This window comes from Leishmania braziliensis, chromosome 36 (genome assembly GCF_000002845.2).
Source record: "Leishmania braziliensis MHOM/BR/75/M2904 complete genome, chromosome 36".
NCBI lineage: Eukaryota > Euglenozoa > Kinetoplastea > Trypanosomatida > Trypanosomatidae > Leishmania > Leishmania braziliensis.
The window spans coordinates 1,704,444-1,718,887 of record NC_009327.2 but is presented as its reverse complement, the minus strand read 5'-3'; the positions used below and the strand labels follow the sequence as shown (position 1 = coordinate 1,718,887).

Sequence of the window (14,444 nt, the reverse complement as noted above, 5' to 3'; positions counted from 1 at the left end):
GGGNCCTCCACGGTGCTCGCCCATAAGCGGCGCTGAACTCGCCGAGGATTTCGTTTGTATACCACAACTCACATAGGCGCCGCTCGCACGTCTTCACCCAAATCAGCAACCGGAAGATGACGTTGAGGCGATGCGTCACCTTCGAATCGAGCACTAGGGTCAAGGGCCACTGCAGGTCCGTCTCGAGCTGCAGCAGCTCCAGGCTGCGCCGTGCTTCCACTTCGCCACCGCCGCCGCCCATGTTCCGACGGAACGGTAGCGTCGCTGTCGCACTGTCACTGACGCCCGCAGTCGTCGCGTCGCGACCGCTGTCGCGCTGCCGATTCTGCTCTTGCAGCAGCTCCTCCAGCGTACAGTTCGCAAAACTGCACCCGATCAGGTCATGGTAGGGGTCACTCGCGCAGCTGCGGGCCACGGCGGCTTGCAGAAGCACCTGCATTGAGTACTGCTTGACGCGATCCGGGTATTCAGCGAGTAGACTATCGGCGCTGTCGAGGAAGTCGACGACCCAGTCACCCCGCTCTTGGAGAAAGTATAGCTTCAGAGACTTGAGGTGCCCAAGCAAGTCAACAGATGAGCTAAACAGCAGTTGAATCACGGCACCGCTAGCAATCTCAAAGGACTCCTGCACCTGACGTTGAAGCTGGTCCGCTCCACTCCAGGTCAAGAATGCCTCGCCAAGACCATCGGTGCCGCATGTGGCGACGGCGGCTGCCGCATTCGCAGTGGACAACGTACTACCAGCAGCACCGCCGGGCAAGGATGCAACACGAAACGCCGGGAGTGCCGCACCATACTCTCGCAAGAGACAGCAGTATTTACCAGCGAAGAAGACCATCTTGGCTATGCGACTTGGTGTGCTGAGAAACACCGGCACGAGGCTTTTGTTGAGGGAGAAGCGGCGGTCAAAGGCCACTACGTCCTGCTGTGCAGCTGCACGTCTGTGCGGACCGAATCGGCCCTGGGAAGCAGTGCTAGAGCCGCCGGCTCCGAGCTCACCGTCGCGCCCAGTACCTGGCGTCGTCGACGCCAAGGCATTCAAGAAGAGCTGGCCAGTGTGTCGCAGCTGCTGGTGGCTTGCAGCCGTCGGGGCCGGTATTGCTGGGTGGTGTGCCTCTGAGATGAAGAACTCACCATACGGGTCGTCGAGCACGCCGCTGTGCATCCACCGCTGCAACATACGCAGGTACGGGACGAGCGAGCGACGGAGTAGCAGCATCAACAGCTCATGATCCTCGGAACTACCGGAGTACTTATTCACTTGGTCATACAGATGGTTCAAGATGCGGGGGCCTACCAGTCCGGTAGTGGGAGAGGCGAACGTCGAGGAGCTCGGTGCCGCTGTCGCCACATCAGCGAGGGCTGTAGAAATCAGATCCATTGGCAGTACTTGTCGCAGTCGCACCACGTGATGCCCGACTCGGAGAATCTCCGACACCACGCCCATCAACGGCATTGGCCGCCCTTCACTCCACAGCTGCAGCCTCGACACCTGATACGCGTAGCTCGTGTTGATCTCAGAGACTACCTCGCCGAGTGCCATGAGTACAAGGCTACGACTGGAGTACTCGGCCTTCTCGATACAGCGAAGCGCCACGAAGGCGTCAGCGACAGGCAGGACAGTTTCGCACAGGCTCCGCATCGACGCCGGTACCAGCGGCGAGATGTGAAAGCCGTCTTTGGTGTTGATGCCGTTCGAGGTGCCGGGTGAGGCCGGCGTGTGTTGAAGGAACATTCCACCAAGTCCCACTGCTGCTGCTAGCACTTCAGTCGCCAACACAGTGTCCTGCAGCTCCTCAGGCAATTTTGCCAGTTGAGACACATCGTGGAGAGCTGGCAGGTCAATACCGCCACCATTCGAAGCCCTGGAAAGTGTAGTCGACCCGCCTTCTCTGGGTGCTGGTGGAGAAAGGAGCGGTGCCAAAGTACGAGCGCCTGTTGGGTTACTTGCAGAAAAGCCTTGGCGATCCAGGTTCATCGCATCCGCGGCATCCCCTCCGTGGCTACAGCGGCGCTGCCACTCGGTCTCGACTACCGCGATGCTCAGCGCGTCCGTGATGCCCGTAGCGCGAATGACCTCCTGGCGGTCAGTCGCGTACTGCACCTGATCAAACCGAACCCCTCGCTTCTCCAGCGAGGCGAGGAAGCGGATCCAGTCTGGCCTGCTGCCCATTGCCCAGATAACAGAAAAGGGGGTAGAGAACGATTAGAAGCGGCAGGTCTGTAGCAAAACAACACAGAGTGACAGAGAGGGAAAAGGTGTGAACAAACGTTTGTGTATGTGTGTGTGTGGGGGGGAGGGGGGAGAGGGGTGTGGGTGTGTGGCTTAAAAGGACTGTTGCGAGGGCCCATGTGTGTGTGCCACTGTTCTCTTTATTGCGTGTATCGGTGTCTCGGAGTAGTCTGATGCTTTGAAAGGCAAGACACCTCTCTCTCTCTCTCTCTTTCTTTTTCTATGCCGTCGGTGAAGCACGTGGGTGCTCTGTCGCTGAATAAGAGAGCGCATTGCAGGTGTAAAGAGGGCGTATTTCTGTATTGCTGTTCGTTGTTCTGGATAAGAGGGCCCATCAACCCCACAAAAACACCCGCAACAGGCGTCCCTCACACTACCGGCTCACCCGTGAGAAGTGGAGGGGGGAGAGAGGGCGGGTGGTGGCACTCACCTCCAGGCACACGTAGGGGGCCAATGAGTATCACCCGCACAACCATCGCCGCTACACGGGGGGGAAAAAAAAAAAACAGAGCGGACCGTCGTACCTTTCAGCGGCGTCACACTCATACGCTTTGTCGTCATGGGCAGCTTTCTTTATTTTCTGAACCCCACACAAATGGGCAGACAAAGCAGCGGAAGGCGACAACTCAACAGAAGACTCACCCAAAGCCTCGAGACAGCATCACACGAAGCTGGACTAGAAAAGGGAAGCCTAGACACCCGTGTGATACATAGGTATCACCTTTGAGAGGACGTAGGTGGACAAGAACGACTAAGGTGGGGGGCACCGTACCACCAGCCTCCACCCTCCAACATTGCGGGTATCTGTCTACTCGGCGTCCGAGTAACGCCACTTATTTGATGTCTGAATGACTGCAGGTGTGCGTTCTGTCTGTGCCAGTGCGTGTCCCTTGAAGAGAAAGCTCTGGCATCACTTTTCAGCGACTGGGATGGCCACGCCTACATAGACCTGCACGCGCACATGTCAGTCATTGTTGTATAAAGCTTCAAGGCTGGACGTTTCGCCTACTTCTCGCTGCCGTAGAAGTCCACAAGGCGCTGCAGCCAGCTCCGCTGCGTGTCCAGTTTATTCGCTAATTCGTGGTTTAGATCTCGGAAGACCATCTCGTCAGAGCGGATAAGCAGCGCAACGTCGCGCAGCGTCAAGACGGACGCCGCGGAGCCCGCACCAAGCTCGGAGGCAATTATGATGTGCCCTTCGCTTTCCTTTGTATCGACATCACTTTCGCTGCGAGAACAAGCGACCGTAAAGGGCACGGACACATGATCAACAGCTGGAGATGGGGACGTTGCAGTCCGATTGCTGGCATCGACACCGTGCGGTGAGATACCCGATTTCGCTGTATCGGCGAAAGAGACCTGTTCCTCCACACCTTCATCGCTGGTCTTGTAGAGAACCTGCTCCTGCTCCTGGGAGGTCACCGCCATTGGTACCGGGGCCACCTGTGTTCTAAAAGCTCCCTCCAGCCCCCAGTACTGCAATGCCAGTTGCGGCACACACATTTCAGCAATTTTGCCAAGGTCGACATCGTTTACCATCTGTGTCCACACCACCGAGGACTCCTCCGCTGTGTAAGCCATGAGTCGGAAACCCATGCGCGGGTAAAACAGAAACAACGCCAGGTAGATGGTAAAGTGTATCGCCTGCAGCAGGAGTACAAGGCCGCGCTCAGCAAGCGTGATTTCGGTCATGCAGCTCAGCACCTGATAATGAACGGAGTGGCTCTCACACTGCGCGAACAGACCGCGGAGCTCTTTTCCATAGGAGTGCTCGAGGGTCGACCTCGCTCCTTCCGTGGCGGCGCTCGCTGTAGACCTGCAGAGTGACGGGCGTGCGGTAGCGAAGGAGCGGGAAGCACCAGGAATAGAAGGCGCACCACCGGTGTTCGGAGAACTGCCAAAGGCCAGAAACGGTGAACTTCCTTCTGCTGCGTCGCATGTGTGTGCGCCATCGCTGCCGGTGTTGCTGCTGTGGCGCCGCTTGAAGTGCATACGTAAATACGCCGCCACCGAGCCCGCCGCTGGAGCTGCAGCCGCCACAGTGACCAGCATGGTTGCTCGGTGGATGTACCGCTCTCGAAAGACGCGATCGGCCAGCCAGCGCAGCGTCTTGACCATGCCGATGCAAATGTGGTCGTTAATGCGGCCTGGCGTGCTGTGCGTCAGGGGCTCACGCTCGAGTTGCGTGATACCGGCGCGTGTGAGCGGAGGCGCCATCGCAGCAAAGCGTGTGGAGTGCCCCATAAAGAAATGGTACAGATAGGAGGGGTGCTTACTCCGGACGGGGGAGGCCGCGAACGCATTAGGCGATAGTACAGACTTGCTCGCCGAGAAGCCTGCAAACGAGGTGGTGCGTAAAGTAGTTCGGCGAACACCGCCATGGCCACTGTCATTGAAGGTGGACCTTCTATGGCATGAGAGCGCTGCCAAAGGAATGCAGACGTTGCTTCGAATCGACATCCGCATGAATAGAGGTGAATCTTTTTTTTTTGTGGGGGGGAGTATGCGAGTGTGTGTCTGTGTGTAATGCCTTCCCTGTGCGTGGCGGTTACTCTTGCTTCTGTAGGTATGGCTTCGTTATTTGGATGCGTATTCGATTTCTCCTGTGGCTTAATGGCGCTCCTTTTTGATCGTGAAAATGGTTTGTCGAGAGAGACCTCTGAAAAGGTTATTGCGCATGGATGTGTGTCCACGTGTACGCATCGTTTCTCTCCAAATTTCTGGCAGTTGCTTGTGGGTGCCTGTTGTCGTGTGTATCAATGCCACCAACGCACGCGCCTACCGTGATGGGTATCCTAGAAATCAAAGAGAGAGGGGTGGGGGCGGAAAGCGAAAGAAGTATGTTACATTAGTTTGAGGAGCTGTCGAATGGAGTGTTTCCTGGAATATAGCTGTACTGCGCAGATGCAACAGGTGACTGACGGGAGAGAGGGGGGAGGAAAAGACGCGACGAAAAAAAAAAAGATGATGACAACTCCCCCATCCATACACATACACACACACACAGAATACGCACCGACTCCCACTCCTCGGCTTATGTGCTCTTCTGGAGCCATAAACGCACGGATGCTCTCACGTGATTCCGACGCACGCAAGCCGTCTAAAGAGAGGAGGTTGTGTCCTCGATGGTTTGTAGGGTCTTTTTCTGAAACACGGGGGCGGATTGCCATGACCCACGCCCACCGCCTTCACCGCAGCAGACGAGCTTCTCACATGGTGCACATTGACCCCCGTTGATCATCATTTCTCTTTCTACTTCACTCTTGTTCCGAAGTGTATGGAGGAAGAGACAGCGTGTACATAGGGCATAAAACATCTTTGCCTCCGCAGTGGACATTCGTAAACCGAGTGAGGGAGAGAAAGGGAGAAAAGGAATGAAAGAAGCGATATACCAACATACATAGCGCACCCTGCACTGGAGGAGCAAGGAGGGTGTGTGCCAGCAAGGCACCCATTCCCATCAACGATTACAACAGTAAGGAAACACGAGAGCACAAAGGAATCCATTGATAGATGAGGTTCGAGCACTCGAGAAGAAGGCGTAGGAAATGAGCATGAAAACACACATGACCTGAAAAGAGAACAACACGTAGCCACGACGAGAGAGCGCCAAGTCAGAGGAGCATGAGATATGAAAAGCGGAGATGAGAGGGGGACCAAAGTGATCGTGAAGGAAGAGAGAAGCGCACGTGCAAACATGCCCGCTACTTCAGTACGCTTGTGTCGTGCTGAAGCGGCGTCAACAGCCAATAACGACGGACGTGGAGGGGGAGAACCACCAGAAACAGGAAAATGAAGAGAAGCGGAGGGTAAAAGCCCCTGACAAAATAGGATCAATATAAGACTCACAGCAACAACAACGAGAGAGGCGCATCAGAGAAAAGAGGAACAGAAAAGGAGAAACAGTGCGACACATTTGCAGAGAGCCTGATACCAGCAACCCCATCCTCCCTCAACGGAGCAAAGGGGTCCCATTCACATGCGTGCAAACGGAAAAGGAGTCGTTGAGTCCAGAGGGGGAAACAAGCGTAGCACATACCTTTCTCCAACACGCACGCATCCATGCCCGCGTGAAGCAGCCCCACGTGCACGCTTAGCTACGTCAACGAGAAGAAGCACTGGCCTTCGCATACGGCGAAGCGCAGTCGATCCTGCAGTACAGCCTTGCTGCTATACCGCGGCAGCTTCAAGTATAAGAAGCAAGTGCTGACGGTTGGCAAGCTGTTGTCATAGCTGACGCTGCTGATAGTGAAGCTCGAGGTAGCGCCTAGCCCAGCAGCGCTGGTTCCGAAGGAGTGGGCGGTAGGAGTGACCGACAAATCCGCCACAGAGTTGTCAACGTCTCGCCGCACTACCGTGATGTGCTGAGTGAACCCGCCATACGGCACAGCGCTGGAGCCGGTGACAAACTTCAGGAACGCATGTTGCATCTGCGCGCTCCAGGCAGGGACAATATCCAGCAGGTACTGCACAACATCACTCTTTATATGGTACCCGTGCGCCGCCTCCACGTTGCGGGCGAACTGCTCTCGTGTTTCCCAGACTTTGACGTCCAGCGGCGAGCCTAGTAGCCGCCCCAGCTCACCAACGTTGAACAGCTGCAGGTACAGCGGATTCACGGTGTGCTGGAGTCCTTGGCGCAAGTGCAGGAGTGCGAGGTCGAGCACCGTGTGCAGGTAGTAGGTGCGCAAGCAACGCGTGTATTCCTGTACGTTATCCACCGTGACCCGGCGATTGGCACCGCCGGGAATGAGCGGCAGCACCTCGACCTCACCTGGCACGTAACCGTCAGCCTCGCTCACGGGGATCGTGAAGAAAAGCTCACACGCGGCCAAGCTACCAGCGTCCATCATCTCGAGTCGATGTAGCGTCAACTCTAGTGCTGCATCCACCTGGGACATGTTTCGAGACGCCTCGCCTGCAGTGGAGTTGAGTGACTCCCCGCGCAGTCGGCGCAGCAGCAAGGGGTGAAAATTAAGCGAGGTAGTGGTCCCAATCACCAGCAGACGTCCGAGGAGAACACCGAGCAGCTTCCAGTAGTGAAGGGTGGTCGGGGTCTGTTTCGCGGCAGGGAAAAGAGGCATGCACGGGCGCCGGCGTACCGCAGCGCCGCTGTGTGTCGACAGACTTATGCTGCGATCGGGGGAGTGCGTTGTCTTCAAGGTCGGCGAGTCGGTTAGTTCATCAATTGGGATTGGCTCGGTGCGCCACAGTCCGTGCTGTGGATTCAAAAGTTCCTCCGCGATCAGCTCGTAGAACTCCATCGCAGGACCATTTCCGATGCCCGCTTCACCATCGAAGGCCACATCGATGGTGACATTGCAGTTGGCTAGCCGTATCAGATCCTCCGCGCAGCGTAGGATGTTGCGCCGCTGCACTGTGAGCGTGACGCGGTGGCGACGCACCACCTCCCTTGACATCCACTGAAGTCCCACAATCTCGAGAATGCTATGAGCGTCGTCTGCTGCACTGCTGGTCGGCAACCTCGTTTCTTCTGCTCGATCGCGCCGCACGAGCAGGTGGCGATAATTCTGCAGCAGGCGATTCGCTTCTCCGGTACTCAGCGAACGCTGTGCCGAAATGAAAAACTTCAAAATAGACAGGCGCATCTCCATGGAAAAGATATAGGGATAGCGCCACAGCACGTACGACGCCAATGGAAAGGTCCCAGATGACAACAAGGCGGCAGTGTTGGCGACGCAGCCACCCGGTCCTACGCGCGAAGTGACACCAATGCCGGAGCACCAGAGCAAGGGTGGCAACATGTACATGTTCAGTTGGTGGTACAGCTCGTGCACGACAGCGCTGCTCAGTCGTCGCTGGTTGCTTTGTAGCACTGCCAGAGAGCCTCCGACATCCTCTCGCATCATGGTAGAAAGGACGGAGTAGAGGGCGAGAGGGCCACTGGAGGGCGCCTCGTCGAAGAGGTGCTTTGGACTGCATAAGAACGCCGGTCTCAGACCATCGCACCCGCAGCAGCAGCAGCTCCCCGCGGAAGATGCTGATGGCGATGCCATCAAGTTCAACATCACCGACGCTGGCAGTGGCTCCGCCAGCACGACAAATTCGAGGGCATGGGTCAGCGTCCAAAACGGCAGCGTCGGCAGCGCCGCCGTAATTTTCGCATTCTGAACGTCTACAGATTCAGACGAGCACCGCTGCACCGCCACAAGGTCACGAAGGCTAGCACCGCTGACTGCGAAGGCGGTCAGCGCATCGAGCAGCGTCGTCATTGGTGAAAACAGCGGAGTGTCATTCAAGAAAAACAGAATACGGTCTGCAGAGATGGGCAGTCGTGCCGAAGATGTCGTCGCCGTTGCGGCAGGTGTGTCACGGAGGCGCTCCTCAAACCCATTTTGCTCTGTGATATACTTCGGCCTGGCACCAAAAATCGGCGAGTCCGACTCCGACAAGCTACGAAACCCCCGCGATGTGTCCCGTGGCCGTGTGGGCGGCGACTGCTGCATGGACTTGAGAGTGCTGCTTGATGGCAAGGCATCGGCTGGTGAGAGAGAAATCTGCGCGGCCACTGCCTCTGCCAGCAACCCAATCGTGGCGGTTGGGAGCACTGACACCATTGGGTTACGCAGCTTCACATCAGGAATAATGGGGATTTCTGTGTGTCCCACCATCACCACGGACTTCTCTGTCAGTGCCTCTTCTCCCCACGCTTCGGAAGAAGCATTGGTAGTACTACGACCGTTGCGCTGTACTTGTCTTGTGGACGTTAGTGTCCTGAGGTGGAGGACAACGCTCAGTGGCCGCCACGCAAGGAAGCGAATCCCGTCAGAGATTTTGAAGCGCTTTGCACGTTTCTCAAAGCTGCAGGGCTGCTTCGTAACCACCGACGGGGCGAGGTCCAGTGTGGCAAGGCCCAGGTCGCGCCCAATCGTTGTGGCAAAGTCGGCTATCAGACTAAGCAGCTTGCCGCGAGCGGTGCTGTCAAGGCGAAGACGCCGCTGGATAGGTAGTAGCGCATCAGCGCTACAGTGGCTGCTCACATCTAACGAATTGTTTGAAATGTAGGCCGAGAGTGCAATGCTGGCGTTAGAGCACTCAGCGTCCTCGCGCTGCCGCGCGCGCGACGCCAACCACTGCTCCAAATGAGTGGCAATATCACCCAGAATGTCTGGCGTCTCGACAACAGCGGCACGAAGTTCAATGTTGTTCTGCTTGCAGTAGTCATAGAACCCCAACAAACCCCGCAGCGCAGACGGGAGGCGACGATACACCCCTACGGTGTCCTCCATGGCGCGCTCAACTGCTTCCTGCATGGCAGCCGCGTTCACGGTCGTCGGGATGACAGAAAGCTCAACATCCACCGAGATCTTCTCCCCCTCTTTCAACTGCAATGGTACTTGGCTGGGCACTGCTGCCGCAGTACCCACGCCCTCAGTGGGCTGCGCCGCTTCAAGGCGCAATGCCAACGGCGGCCGGCCCACAGCGTCAATACCAGGTAAGAACACGGCCGTCTCAGGCCTCGTCATCAGGTCCTCAGACTCTGCTGCGGTTGCTATGGTCATGGCCGGCATTGGCGCCCCCGCAGCGAGCAGGGCCACTAACATGGCCTGCGAGGCACGGAGAAACGTTTCGGTGCAGGCAACAAAAGTGGAGTGGTATGGACAGCTGGAGTCAGGGAAGAGGCGCAAGGTGAGCTCTCGGGATCTTAGCTGCTGGATTCCGCGATTGCCCGTCGCTGAAGCCCCGATTAGGACGCGCGTGTGGAACACTTTCTGGTTCATTGTCTCATGAATCCGCTGCGCTGCAGCCCGCACCTTAATCGATCGGCGTACAATCTGCCTGGCATAGCTCAGGAGAAGCGTACTCTGATGCAGAGTGAAGACACCAGTGTCGCTAGCGTCGCGGCTGCTTGTTGTGGCTGCCGTGCGTGCCTTTGGAAAGCGATCCGGCACTGTGTATGTGCCGGTCGAGCAGCTCCCGTTGACTACCTGCGAGAACGCGACACTGGAAGGCTGCGAGGGCATGGCGGGATATGACCGAGGTTGAGGTTGACTGTCAGTCCCAACACGCTGTGGTGGCGATGGCTCGATGGTGCGTATTTGGCTACCCTGCGAGAACGGAGTCCCGCGCTGCACCGCCGTGATCCCCAGTGACGTCAGAGAAGCCACGATGGAACGGCCATCCTGCGAATGCTGCGATTGATGGCTTGCCTGAGGAACTGGTGGCGTTGGTCGGCCCACCACGGACTCCTGCACGCTCACCTCAAACGAGCTTATCGATTGAAACGCCGATAGCTGTACACCGGCGTTTTTATCGCCACTGGTGTTCTCTCGCGGTGGTCTGGGAAGACTACCTGTCTTCTTGCCTTTCTTTAGCACCTTTGAACTTGGCACCGGCGTTGCGCACGCTGCTGCCGTAGCACTGGAAAAGAGGCCGAGAAGCAGCACAATCGCATCTGCCGTGCATACGTGCTGCTCGGACGGCAAGGCCAACTGGAAACCAAAAAACTCGGTTGACAGTCCGACTCTGGCCAACTCGTCCGCCATCAAGAGGTCGTCGCGCATGTACCCAAAGATTTCCTGCCGCTCCGCCACAATGTCCACCTTTCCTGTGACGTAAAGGCTCACCAGGACTTGGCGCAGGGAAGGGACAAGTCGCTGCAACGCTGCCTGCGACGCCTCCCACTCCGCGCGCTGCCAACGCCTCGGGCGGCTGCCCCATCTGCCAGTGATCCATCTACCAAAAGACATGCGCCGCCACCCCCTCTTCGAGCTTACCTCTGACGCTGCCGTCGTAACGGCTGCCTCTTTTTTTCCAGAGTCGTCGCCCTTGAAGAGCTCAATCGAGTCGCCTGTCACTTGAGTTCGTAAGTCGGCACTGAGTGAGAGACACCGCAGTAATAGCGTCACGCTATGCCGCGCCACGACCGGGTTCACACAATTGTCCAGCACGCTGAGTAGCGCCGGCACGATGGTGGACAGTATGTTTGACAGAACGCCTTTGCCGAGAAATGCCTTGCGCGTAGCCGGGTCCACCTGCAACCGTTCCCCAGGATCCTCAAGCATTGCCTCTATCGGCAGGACCGTTACGGCTAGCGAGCGTCCTCGATGGAGAGGTGAGGTCGTGGCATTAGGAAGATAGTTTTTCATCTGCACCTGCCGGTTGCGGTACCGTGAGGTTGCAGTGGTACCGCAGTCGCACCTGCACAACAGGAAGCCAAGCCCACCGCCGCGGTGGCGCGAGCTGCGCTGCAGGGGCTCACCATGACATTCGTTCATAGTGCAGTAGTAGACTTTATCTGAATCCTCTTCGTTCCTCTCGTCGTATGTGGTGCTAGAACAACGGGAGCTGGGGTGCACTATTCTCGCACCTCTGCTGCCCGTGCGGATTGCGGGCTCACCTTTCGATTGCGGACCTGCTGAAGGGTTCGTCACTGCGTCGCGATTCCCGCCCGCGTCATCGGGGTCACTGGCGCGAACATCGGGCGTTCGTAGCAGGTTTCTCCTTTGGTCCTGAGAGTGGGATGGGAATAAGGAGACAGTTCTGCTCCCTCCACCCCTGGAGTTATTCCCAGGCAACGACGGAGACGATGAAGCCCGCGCCATCGCGGTCAATTGCGGCGCTGATCCCAGTGCCTGTGAGCCATCCTCCTCATCCTCCTCCTCCGCCGTGACACCGGAGGTATTGTCATCCGACTTCCCGTGCCGGTCGTCGGTTTCGGTATCAGCCGTGCGAATCTGCATGTGGTTGGGGTTTACCCAGGTGGAGAAGAGAGGGGCCGGCTCAGAAGCACAGCACGTGCAGGAGTGTAGCAGGGCGTTTTGCGTACTATGCACGTAGCCCTTCAGAAGAGGCATGCGATGTAGACAGTGGCGCTCCCGCCGCTGACTCAGATACGACTTACTGAGGAAATCGATGTAAAAGATGCGCTGTTTTCCGTGGGTCACCGCAAAGAGTTCCTGCTTGCGGCCGTTACGCGTCTGTTGATAAACGCGCTCCAGTCGTCGCGACAGTGCCTCGCTGCATTCAGTCTCGTTATGGAAGTCATCTTCCCAGGCCCAGCCAAAGTATGGGAATGTGGTGTTGCGGAAGTCAGTGTGAGAGTGCCCGCGGCGAGCGCATGGGAGCAGCACTAGCAAAAATTCCAACAGCGGGAGCAGTCGCAGCTCATCGGCGAGGAAGGGAATCGTGGTTACGTCTGTTGTTAGCACTGGGCCTGTTGTCAGAGCGGGGCTGCCACGCTGGGCGGCGTTGGCCTGCGTAGTAGCCGCCGCCGCCTCGCTACTACCGTCCCCGCTGCTGCCGCCCTGCGTGTTTGGTGCTGAGGATGTTGATGATGGCACAGCAGCCGAAGTGGTGTTGGCAGAACTATTGCCGTGCATGGCAGTGTTGCCAGTTGGTACATGTCCCGCTCTCTCGGTCCCATGAGAAGCACTGCTCACTGCTGCGCTGGAAGCCCCGGGCGGCACCTCCCGCCGCTCCACAAGTGTCAGCATGCAGACACAAATAGCCTCCCAGACACGCATCTGCAACAATATCGGCACCGCAAGCGTCGGATTGGTCAGATAAAAGGTGAGAATCGGCGAGAGGGCGACGGTGCGGAGCCACTCGCCGTATGTGGAGGGTCTAATGTGCAACGACAGATGCAGCAGCTGCACGCAGACTTGAATCACATGATGGATTAGTTTCATGTGCGCCTTTATCGAGGCAACGCAGACGAGGAGGCGGTCGATAGCATGCGCAATCGCCGCCATGTAGTGCTGCAGCATCGCCGCCTCCCTCGGTGTGAGCAAACGCGCGGCAGTGAGAGTGCTGTATGCGTTGTTAGTGGCAGCTGTCGCTGCCGTTGATGTCACAGGCACGGACGGCAACACTGCTTCTGTCGAGAACCCGTCTGTCGCCAGCCGGCGTGCTGTTACGGGGGTGCTTAGTCGAAATGACCCTTCGAGGAGGAAGCCGTCAAACGACTCCAGCAACTTGGCCATTACAGGTGACCACACACCCTCCAGGTCCGACTCCCGCGCGCGTGAAAGGAGGTTGGACAGCACTTGGATGCACAGAAGTCGCAAGTGGTGAGGCTCTAACACTCGTAGCAGCTTGACGGTGCCCGCTGGCACCCGTGCGTGGAGACATGCATTGTGGGCGAGCATAGAGACGTAACGAAAACACTTGAGCAGCTCCTCAGTAAGGTCCTCGTTGACGACTAGGAACCCCGGATCGCCGAGGTACAGTGCCAGTGTGGCGATGGTCCCCTTGTTTCGGCTAGGGCAGAGAGCAAAGCTGCCGCTGGGCACCATCTCCGCAATGAGCGCGAGCGCTCGTAGCACAAGAACCTCCACGGGGGATGCAGCCTGCATGCCAAGAGACGACATACATAGAGCCGAGAGCCTTTTTGGATGCCTCTTCATCGCAACACCGTTTTTTTGCTGATTTGCGACACCCAAGGAGGATGGCGTGTTGCTCTCGTGCACGTTGAACGTAAGGGGATTCATGACGCACCCGTTGCCCCTCTGCGACACATGAACGGCAGCCAAGATCTCTGTTAACAACGCCACGTAGAGGTTCGCCGGAAATGCTCGTACGTACTCTTCACCCGAGATGCAAATGGTCGTGCAAAGCAAGCCGAGGTGTTCCAGGAGATGCTGTCGTGCGTCCTCGGTTGCTGCGGTCGTGGTGCTTCTGCCGATGATGCTACCAACAGAGCTGAGAGTATTATCGCCAGAACTCTGGCTTGTGTCGTAGGCTGCCAAGAAAGTTGAGCGAATGTCGCTCAGCAACGCTAATGAGCTCATCTTGCTCGCTGAAGTACCTTCGTCTAGCGCAGAAAGGGGGACTCGTTGACACGGTGCGGTCCTTCGACCCCGACCCAGAGCGTGAAGAAGTGAGCACAGCACACCGCTCCTGATCTTCTCTGCACCAGTCGAGCACCGAAGCGGACTCACAAGAATCGCCGCACGCCTCGCTCCTGCGCTTTTGTCGAACGAATTCACAAAAGTTAGAAACCAGACACCCCGCACAACAACAGGGGGGGGATGGGGAGGTGGACACCCAAGTGCCAGTTCGAGGTAGCCAATTCGATGAAATAAAGCAGCGGCAAAAAGAGCAAGAGGAGGGGAAGGCGGGAGGTGGCGGTGATGGTCAAAAGTAGAACAGACGGCGAAACACCCATCAATAATGACATTAAGGGTTGGATCCGTTACAAGAAGGCAAACAGGGAAGAAACAGAGAGGCCACAAAGCAGAAAAAGACC

The 14,444-nt window shown here is 57.4% G+C and overlaps 3 protein-coding genes across 3 annotated transcripts; all 3 read right to left on the bottom strand.

Moving 5' to 3' along the window:
* Positions 1-4: 4 nt before the first annotated feature.
* On the bottom strand, positions 5-2,173 carry LBRM_35_4630 (putative gamma-tubulin complex subunit; the record flags this gene model as incomplete). The annotated part of the gene is made up of 1 exon (XM_001569031.2): positions 5-2,173. A coding segment is annotated over one exon (2,169 nt), but the record flags the coding sequence as incomplete, so codon positions are not given.
* Positions 2,174-3,238: 1,065 nt separating this feature from the next.
* On the bottom strand, positions 3,239-4,699 carry LBRM_35_4620 (putative alternative oxidase; the record flags this gene model as incomplete). The annotated part of the gene is made up of 1 exon (XM_001569030.2): positions 3,239-4,699. The coding sequence occupies one exon, from the start codon at positions 4,697-4,699 to the stop codon at positions 3,239-3,241; it is 1,461 nt and encodes a 486-aa protein (XP_001569080.1).
* Positions 4,700-6,330: 1,631 nt separating this feature from the next.
* LBRM_35_4610 (conserved hypothetical protein) lies at positions 6,331-13,986 on the bottom strand (the record flags this gene model as incomplete). Its single annotated transcript, XM_001569029.2, has 1 exon — positions 6,331-13,986. The coding sequence occupies one exon, from the start codon at positions 13,984-13,986 to the stop codon at positions 6,331-6,333; it is 7,656 nt and encodes a 2,551-aa protein (XP_001569079.2).
* Positions 13,987-14,444: the final 458 nt, after the last annotated feature.